At 34.9% G+C, this 10,238-nt stretch overlaps 1 protein-coding gene across 1 annotated transcript; it reads right to left on the reverse strand.

Annotated features, from left to right (window-relative positions):
- Positions 1-3,148: 3,148 nt before the first annotated feature.
- si:cabz01074944.1 (signaling lymphocytic activation molecule) lies at positions 3,149-10,238 on the reverse strand. The gene is made up of 7 exons (XM_053505243.1): positions 10,175-10,238; positions 9,119-9,442; positions 8,122-8,360; positions 7,122-7,263; positions 5,778-5,848; positions 4,623-4,697; positions 3,149-3,278 (listed from the first exon to the last, which is right to left on the reverse strand). The coding sequence occupies exons 1-7, from the start codon at positions 10,236-10,238 to the stop codon at positions 3,198-3,200; spliced, it is 996 nt and encodes a 331-aa protein (XP_053361218.1). The 3' UTR covers positions 3,149-3,197.

Here is a 10,238-nt window from a genome sequence, read left to right on the forward strand (position 1 = left end):
TTGAACTGATTGAAGCCCATTAAAATTCTCTGCATTATCATGTCGTCTCTTGCATTTGTCTTTTGTTGATGACCAGCCTTTTTGGGGGACTTTTGTGACATTGTAAAGATATAATATTCTAGAAATCACAGATTTGGAATGTTCAACTTCTCTTCCTATGTCTGAAGGGGTCATCTCTTTGGCCTTCATCAGGACAACCTGCTGCCAGGGAGTTTTACCCACTAGTTGACTAGAGTTTTAGTCTGACTCATCTTGATGCCAAACTAGACTATGTTAACTTAGACATCTTCTGTTACATTGAACTTCCAGCTGCCTAACGCAGTATGTTGGCATAAAGTTCCTGCTATCTGGACAAACAAAATTAAAATTTTTAATAATCGTTTGTAAATAGCCATAAGAAGTGCTGGAAAAGCACCGAGTGTAAGCTCGGCCATGATCACTTGATTGCTGCTTGATTAGAAGATCAGGTCGATATGGCCCAAGCTCTTTAACCTTTTTTTCTTTCTTTGTCCAATTGCCTTGCGAAGGGGTATTTTAGCAAAGAAATTGCAAAATTTTCTCTCATATTTAGCTTCTACGTCAATCACTCTTCAGTACATTAACTAACAATCTGCTGACCGTTAATAAGACTCGTTGAGAATGGTCCAATCACATGAGCCCAAATATTTAAAAACAATATTGATTCACTAAGAACAAAAGTGGGAGGGAAGGATAATTTGAAAAAATTCAATCAGAGCTCAGCCTCAAATCACATGCTGTTCAAAAATGTACATGCCTACATAGACACTTGTTTGTCCGGCGGCCCGTGTACATGAACGCAAATGAATGTAATACGGTTTATAATTTTTAAAAATTGTGAATAAAGTATATTGAGAAATTCAGCGGACTATTGTGACTTAATGACTTTATTTCATTATAAAAAATAATTAATTATTATGTTAAATAATAACATGTTAAAGTAGCATTCTTCAGTGCCTAACTTTAAGGGGGCGGCGCCCCAGCGGCCCTTATTGACCATCCGCCACTGACTGCCAGTTAAATTAGCAGCAGGTGCCAGATAAGCACCAATAACTGGAAGGTATCTGAAAGTGTTCTCTAATTTTGATCAGTGATCTTTTTTAAATCTCATTAAAGTTTTTTATTATGTGTACACTCACCTAAAGTATTATTAGGAACACCATACTAATACGGTGTTTGACCTTCTTTCACCTTCAGAACTGCCTTAATTCTACGTGGCATTGATTCAACAAGGTGCTGAAAGCATTCATTAGAAATGTTGGCCCATATTGATAGGATAGCATCTTGCAGTTGATGGACATTTGTGGGATGCACATCCAGGGCACGAAGCTCCCGTTCCACCACATTCCAAAGATGCTCTATTGGGTTGAGATCTGGTGACTGTGGGGGCCATTTTAGTACAGTGAACACATTGTCATGTTCAAGAAGCCAATTTGAAATGATTCGAGCTTTGTGACGTGGTGCATTATCCTGCTGGAAGTAGTCATCAGAGGATGGGTACATGGTGGTCATAAAGGGATGGACATGGTCAGAAACAATGCTCAGGTAGCCCGTGGCATTTAAACGATGCCTAATTGGCACTAAGGGGCCTAAAGTGTGCCAAGAAAACATCCCCCACACCATTACACCACCACCACCAGCCTGCACAGTGGTTACAAGGCATGATGGATCCGTGTTCTCATTCTGTTTACGCCAAATTCTGATTTTACCATTTGAATGTCTCAACAGAAGAGACTCATCAGACCAGGCCACATTTTCCAGTCTTCAACTGTCCAATTTTGGTGAGCTCGTGCAAATTGTAGCCTCTTTTTCCTATTTGTAGTGGAGATGATCAATCAATCAATTAATCAAATTTATTTAAAAAGCACATTTAAAACAACTTCCGCTGACCAAAGTGCTGTACAAGTATAGAACAATAAGTCTGCAGGTACTCTATAGGGTAGCTACTTAATATTCATTAAGATGAGTGGTACTCGCTGGGGTCTTCTGCTGTTGTAGCCCATCCGCCTCAAGGTTGTGCATGTTGTGGCTTCACAAATGCTTTGCTGCATACCTCGGTTGTAACGAGTGGTTATTTCAGTCAAAGTTGCTCTTCTATCAGCTTGTATCAGTCGGCCCATTCTCTTCTGACCTCTAGCATCAACAAGGCATTTTCGCCCACAGGACTGCCGCATACTGGATGTTTTTCCATTTTCACACCATTCTTTGTAAACCCTAGAAATGGTTGTGCGTGAAAATCCCAGTAACTGAGCAGATTGTGAAATACTCAGACCGGCCCGTCTGGTACCAACAACCATGCCACACTCAAAATTGCTTAAATCACCTTTCTTTACCATTCAGTTTGGAGTTCAGGAGATTGTAATTGCCTAATGATAATTGCATAATGATAATTGCATTAATGAGAAATTAAACAGGTGTTCCTAATACTCCTTTAGGTGAGTGTATATGGCTATTGCCACTGATGTTTAGTTGTTAGCTGTAATTGAATATGAATATAGGTAAAGTTTAAAGATTTAAAATTGTCTAAACCAGTTGGTCTACTTTGCTGTGAAATATACAAAGTTCATAATTTAAACAAATTATTATATCACCAAATTATATTTAACTGTTTACTTCATTGAACAATAGTAAATGAGAAACTTTTGTACATAAGACTATATTTACAAATGTTTTTATTTGTCTTTATTAACATTTACAATGATATATTTTTAGAAAATGATGAAAACAGCATGGCCATATTAACTAAATATTAGTATATTTATTAATATAAACTATCTATAACTGTTTTTCTATTTATTTATTATAATTTTCATTTTTTGTTTTATTTGTTTAAGCAAAGTACTTTTGTTGTGTTTTTCCAATTGATAAATATAAATTAAAATTTTCTATGAGAGAAACACAGCAAACTCTTTCATAGATTTTACTATGTAACTATGTATTTTAGATGTATGAACATGGGAAGTCCAAAACAAATCTGCAATTAATACAGGTACTGGACATCAGGTGATAATTGCAAGCTGATTGAGTGTATATCTTTCCATCATCATTAATGTCCAATACAGTTGCCATCAAAAGCCTTCAAATGATCATAATATGAATAGGTTAGAGCGGAATCCATCATATTCTTAACAGTACACACAATAAATGTTTAGAAGTAAGGCTGCTTATGTTTTTACAGGTCAGCAAACCTGCTGGTACGGTGAAGAAGAGGTAGCGCTGACCTTTGCATGTTGAGGAAGTGTCACCTTTGCATAAATAGTCTGTGGAGACAGAAATGGAGAAAAAAAGTAGGTGTAAATGTTTAAAGAGTACTCTGACCTGCACACTGTTTGGCGAAATTTCGAAGAAATATGCAAATACTCAACTCTTGCAGTATGAAATATCAGTATTGAAAAAGAATCAATACTCTTGCATAATAAAATATTACTTACAATAAATATTTTTTACCTATGTTTTATTATTTCTGCACGAAACTAAAATTTAATACATTTGCATGGTATTAGTTTTCTTGAATATGTAATTTTATCACTTAGTGGCAATGTTACAACAGAATGTGTGATTTTCTTTCTGTTTTCAGTTTTCTACCATTAAGAAAACACATGCTTCTTGTCAATACATAACAGTAATATTTGGCAATAATGCAAAAACTGATAGGGAAAGAGATTGCAGTACATTTGTCAGTACTATGGGCACAATATCACTGGACGAATGGTTAAGTTTAATGTGAATCTTGGTCTCACCAGAAGGAAATGGTGTGATGTGGATGACATAAAGCAAGTTGTGATACTGCTCAGTGCTATAGGCATTTCAATGTATAGATGTTGAATAAAACAAGTTTTATCATAAAGTTAAGGCAAATATTTAAATTGTAGACAAAACACAAACAAACAAACCAACAACAACAAAAAAAACATTTACAGGCAACTTTGCTGCTTGTAATTGCCAACTATTCTCAGTAAAGGGAAAATGTAAAGCACCACAGAAACTTTATTCATCTACTGACAACACATAGCACATTATTATTTGTTTAATAACAGCAGAAATTGTGGTGGCTAGTTCATGCTCCCAAATCCACTTTGTCACAATTTGATTATGAGAATATGGCCATGCCATCTGGAAATAAAAACTCCATAGATGTGATAACCTGGTCATTTATGTTTCTCAGGCCAGACCAACAGAAACGACAGGTCATAACACTCCAGAGGCTTTTAGAGTGGCCACTCTGCATTGCTTTCATGCTCTTCCCTTCTGACTTTGACACACCCATCGCTCTTGTATAGGGTACAATGTAATACACTGGATCAAGAAAACAATAAAAACAATTTTATCAGGAGCAGAAGCAGCCAGATACCAGCATTTACCAGAACACTTACCAGAAGTCAGGATTGCTTAATGCATAAAAGCAAACATTATTTATTATTTATATAAATTATTTAGCGATTGTCCTACAATTGTGGACAGTTATTGATTGCTATAAACTCCTGCTAGAGACATAATGTTGTTGTAGTCTAAACTGCATAGTGTAGTTTGGTCCCTCAATCTACAAAAATGCTCAGTTTTGATTTAAGCAAGGTTTTGATTGGGAATCCAATACCAGCACTTACCATTTCAGGGTTTATTCTCAGGTCATCCACGGTTTCATAAACTGTCATTCCGTTATTAACACTGTCGGACCGCGTCTGTAATGCAAAAGAAACTCAAATTACACAGAATCTTATATTTTCTGTTAAATTTTAAACTGAATATATTCATATATTAATCAATTTACATAGATGATCCCATAATAACTAATAATGTTTTATTATTCAAGAGGACCTGACAATAGTAGAAAAATAAAATAAATAAAACACAAAAACTTTAAACCATATGGAATAAGAGTACCCTGAATTACACAAAAGCACTTAGTGATACCAGATCAATATATTTTTCTGCCTATCTAGAAAATAAATATCCCATATTTGTAATACTATAACAAAATGAGCTAGGAAAAAGGTAAGCATAGAAACATATACTGTACACTACTACTTAAAGTTTGGGAACTCTTGCAATTTTTTTTGTGATTTTTTTAATTTTTTTAAACTATGAAATTACACATACAGTATGGGATTGGGTAATTATGAAACAGCAACAGCAATTAGTTGTTATTTTAAGACAAATGTCAGCTGTTCTGGAACAGATCTTGCAAGAACAGTATTGTGTCAAGTGCATTTGCAAAACCCATCAAGCACCATGATGAAACTGGCTCTCATGTAGACCTTCCTAGGAATCAAGACCAAAATTTACCTCTACTGCAGAGGAGAAGCTCATTTAAAGTTACCAACATTTTTTAACAACATCTCGGATTAGAGCCGTTATGAAGACTTTACAGACCATGAGTAGCAGACACATCTCAACATTAACTGTTCAAAGAAGATTATTGCATATTTTGCAATAGAATACTCTATTTTGTCTAGATCTGGTGGCTTAGTGGTTAGCACTGTAACCTTGCACTTCCAGGGGCAAGGGTTTCATTCCCATCCCCGGTTTGTGTGTGTGGAGTTTGCATGTTTTCCTCATGCTTGATGCATTTACTTCTAAGTACTCCAGTTTGGATTTACTAGCAATTATAAAACCCCAGACTATTTATATTGACATTATTAGCTATTAGCTTTCCAACCGCAGGCCAATATCAAATCTCCCCTTTATCTTCTAGGAAAAAAATAGCACATCGATAATCTTTACACCCAAATAGAAAAAGCTGTTAAAAGTATAATACATACATCTTTCTTAGCAGTGGCTCCATTATTGACATCTGCATACACTGTTGTTCCAATCTCGGCAACACTGCCACCTGTCAGTAATATTTTAGATATATAAAACAGCATTACTGACATTCATCAGATAATTTATCATGCCATGGAACAATTATGAAGTGCTTTAGTCAACCAAATCAGACACTTAAACTATTTCACATGTTGGTGCCCTATACAATATTACTGGCTCTGCACACCTTTTTTTTTTTTTTTAACTGTATGTGTCATATCTATTTTTAACCTTAAATTTTCCTTGCCACCATTGTCTCTGGCTTGCTCATTAGGAAAAATAATAAATATAGAAATGTAAACACCTTAAATTGTAATGTCATACCCTGTACTTGCATATTTACAAAGCTGATTTGTGAGAATGTCTATATGTCTACAAGGGCTATATAAATTTGATTAAAAATGGAAGTGAGCTGAACTTGTCAAGTACATCTAGTACATCAAGTACCACTTAACCCAGAGTATTAGATGTATGTAAACACTAGAAGCTAATGTTCAGTACTGCTGAAGGTATTACACTACTTCATTTAATTTATAGTTTTATGTCTTTTATTCACCAGTTTAATACACTGGTCAGAATTGTAATACGATAAATGACCTTAAAGAAGCTATTCAAATAGTTAAATTACATATTACATTTCAACAGTGTAACATTTAACCTTATTACTATGCAACCAGTATGGGAGGCAACTACTCTGGATAATTCTCTTAGAATTAGCATACTCATGGAGAAACGAAACGTTTCACGTTTAACCTATTATGAAATTAGACTATTATGAAAATCCAAAATCTAATTCATTATTTTGTTTTCCTTGTTACGTTAAGTAAGAGTGTTGTCAGTAGAGTATTACGTTATCATACTGTAGATAACCTAATTCACAATGCGTATGCCCAAAATTTGACAAGGCATGACATTAAAAGTAAGGAAAACATTCTGATTGTGCATTTTGCCTTCACACTATCATGCCCCATTTAGACATTATTAGCAGAGAGGGGCACTGAAACAGACATTAGAGTTGACAGGAATACTATTTCTAGGCAATAGAACAGATTCTGAGCAACTGGTTCCATTGCTGATCACCCTAGATCTGGAAGGCCAAGAGTGACAATGGTAAGTCAAGACAGACTTATCTGGCATATTTGAAAAATTGTACAGAAAATTTTACTTTCTTAATTATTTCGCAGAAGTAAATTGTAAGAAATTTATATGTGCAACATTTATTTTATTTAAGAGTTTATATTAGTGTCTTACTGTAAGAGAGTAATAGAACATGTGTTTGTGTTAGTCAGAAATTACCACACCTTTGTGAGATCTCCACCAGTAGCTAATTGCAGCAATAACAGCAATAACCAAAAGGAAAGCAGCTCCACCTGCTATTGCTATCCACATAAAAGATTGTATCGTGTCTGCAAACACAACAAAAAGTAATAAATGGTCTGAATTCTGCAAATAAAAAACCCTCTCCCATGAATGGAATAATTAGAATTTCACATACAGTTGCAGTCAGATATTTAAATACAAATAAATTATTTAATTTTTATTTTTTATTTTTTTGGGGGGGGAGTGGGCAACATCAGTGTATGACATGCATGTTTTAATACTGAAAACCCCCAAAATCTAATGCAAAAATGTTATATATAAATAAATATAATCAACATTTGTCTGAATCCCCCTTAGCATTAACCTTTAACCGATCTTTTTGGTGGCAAGATTCAACCTTATGATGAAGAATTTTAAGATAGTCCTCCTTCATTATTCTATTGACTTTGTAGAATACACCAGTTCCACTGGCAGCAGAACATCCACAAAACATTATGCTTAAACCACCATGTGTAGAAGTTGGTGCAGTGTTCTTGAGATTTAATGCCTCATTTTTACTTCTCCAAACATACCTCTGGTCAAAACTTATATCCAGAAGGAGTTTCTTTGTTAGTGTGGTCAGCTACAAACTTTTATGGAACTTGAAGTTATTGATTTTGAGGCAGAGGATTTTTTTTTGAACAGTAGCCTTTTAGTTATAAAATGGGCTACAACTACCCAGTGCAAGAGACACACACCAAGACTGACCCTGGGACCATCTAGCTGTACCTCCTTGTCTTCTGATAGAATTACTAGTGCAGCTAATTATTTATATGCCGCGCCAAAGAAATCCTTATTTATAAAAAAAAAAAAAAAAAAGTCAAATGTCTCCACATTATACTATTAGATATTCCAATGTCAGAACTGTCAGGTATTTATATGCTACAATTTGGTTCTCACAATGACATAAAACATACCCCCATCTCCCACCCCGGGGTGAACATTGTGACTACAGCTCAGTGTCTCTGTAGCAGTCATGTTGCTGACGTTGTTAGTTGCAGTGCAGTTCAGTGTCACGTTTCCATCTGCTGGTGAGAGACTGAACTGCAGCTGAGCTCCACTCCCAGTCTTATAGCCGCTCCACAGGTAGGAGATTCTCTCAGCTCCGAGCGCTGCACACTTCATATAAACATCACAGCTGTTTGTCTGATTCTTCTTAATCTGCACAGCTGTTATGGGGTCTAAAATATAAAACAACAAATAATTAAAATCAGTCAATGCAATGCAACAACAGAGAATGTAGCAGAATGTACAGTAAGATATTTGATGGTTTTTAAGTTTGTACTGTAACATTACTAATAACTTTTTTTAACACTAAAAAAACTAAAAAATAATACTTATCAGTTAAAGTTGCCACATTTGCAACATGATTTTAAGCACTGCTCACACAATATTCACAGTTAGACATTAGCTACACACACTCACTCACTCACTCATTTTGTGTTATTTTGTACACGGTTTGGAGTCTATTTCAGGGGATTTGGGTATGAGGCAGAGTGTGTACCGATTCATTGGAGGGCTCGCACACACACACACACACACACACACACACACACACACACACACTTATTAAATCTATCATCTTAAAACAATCAAATTACCATGAATTATGTTCTTTCTTTCTTAACAGGTGTAGATTGAATTTATAACAATCTTAGGCCATGTCCACATGTAGACAAGATTTTTCTCTGTGGTTTTCGCCTTTCGTCCACACACAGTTTTGGTTGTTGAAAATTAGGCTTTTAAAAAACTTAGTGCAAAGTGAAGATTTTCCAGAACTCCATTTTCAGTGGTTACTTAACAGGGTGTTTGTGTTTCCAAGTGGACAAAGATATTTTTTAAAATGTATGTTGTGTGGATGGAATAATTTAAAAAAAACTAGAAGATAAACCTCAGTTTTTAAAAATACCCAGTAACATGTGGACATGGCCCTACTTACTTTGAATATAAACTGTAAATTCCTCTGTAGGCTGCTGTTTTTCAGTTAAATCTATAGACACTGAATATGGCCCAGAGTCTTGGAGTTGAAGGTCTTGTACAGTTATTCCAACTTTATTATTGTCGTCTTTTATCCGTCCAGTGAACTGGGAATTCAGGGAATGTGAGTAAGCTCGACTTTTAGAATACTCAGCAAACAGTTTCCCATTAAAGAACCACTCAACCAATGACACAGAGTCTTTTGGATATTTCACTGTTAGATCCAGGGAGCTGCCAGTAGCTTTGTACATCACTTTGTTCGTATCAGCCAAGACAACACATAGACCTACAGCAGGGAATAATATAACAAAAATCTGAATTAATAGTACATCAGGTTTTTGCCTATTGGTGTAAAGAGAAATTAAACAAACAACCACAACTAACAACTAAATAAGAAAAAACAATTGTGGTGCTTAATGTTTTTTTTTATGTTTTTGTGTCTATAATTGACAGCCTATACCTAACAACTACTTTAAAATTAAGCTCTTTATAAATGTATATTTTTATAATTTGCGGTAACCAAATTGTTGATACGGGCTGCAGATACTTCTTCACATACAGACAAGACTTGAGGTTTCCTGATGCTAACCATATCTTTTTCTGGAAATAAAACATGATAAGGGCTGACATGTATATGTGTAATAAAGTAAATTAAATTAAAAAGCAAGGGTGTAGATTTATCATAGTCCAGTTCAGCCAGTTCAGTTGTCATAAGGATAGAGAATAATTGAAACCAAACATATTTCATGTTTGCAGCATTCCATGTTTGGTCCAATTTCAAAACCAAACATGATTATCGTTATAATTGAACACATCACTTTGTTTGGTTACACATTTGACAAAATTTTTAGGCAGTTTTCCAAAATGCATATCTTTTGCTTTTCAATACATTTTTCAGGAGCAATGTAAAAGCCCCTAACTTATAATGTTATGACAGCAGAAGCTCATGTACTTTATCGTCATATAAGATTATATTCTCCATCTGTACTTAAATCATATCATATTTCTCTGTACATACCCTGAAGAATCCCATACATTAGAACTCCAGTGATGAAAGCATAATGTCCATGATATTCCTTCAT

This window comes from Clarias gariepinus, chromosome 1 (assembly GCF_024256425.1).
Source record: "Clarias gariepinus isolate MV-2021 ecotype Netherlands chromosome 1, CGAR_prim_01v2, whole genome shotgun sequence".
NCBI classification, from domain to species: domain Eukaryota; kingdom Metazoa; phylum Chordata; class Actinopteri; order Siluriformes; family Clariidae; genus Clarias; species Clarias gariepinus.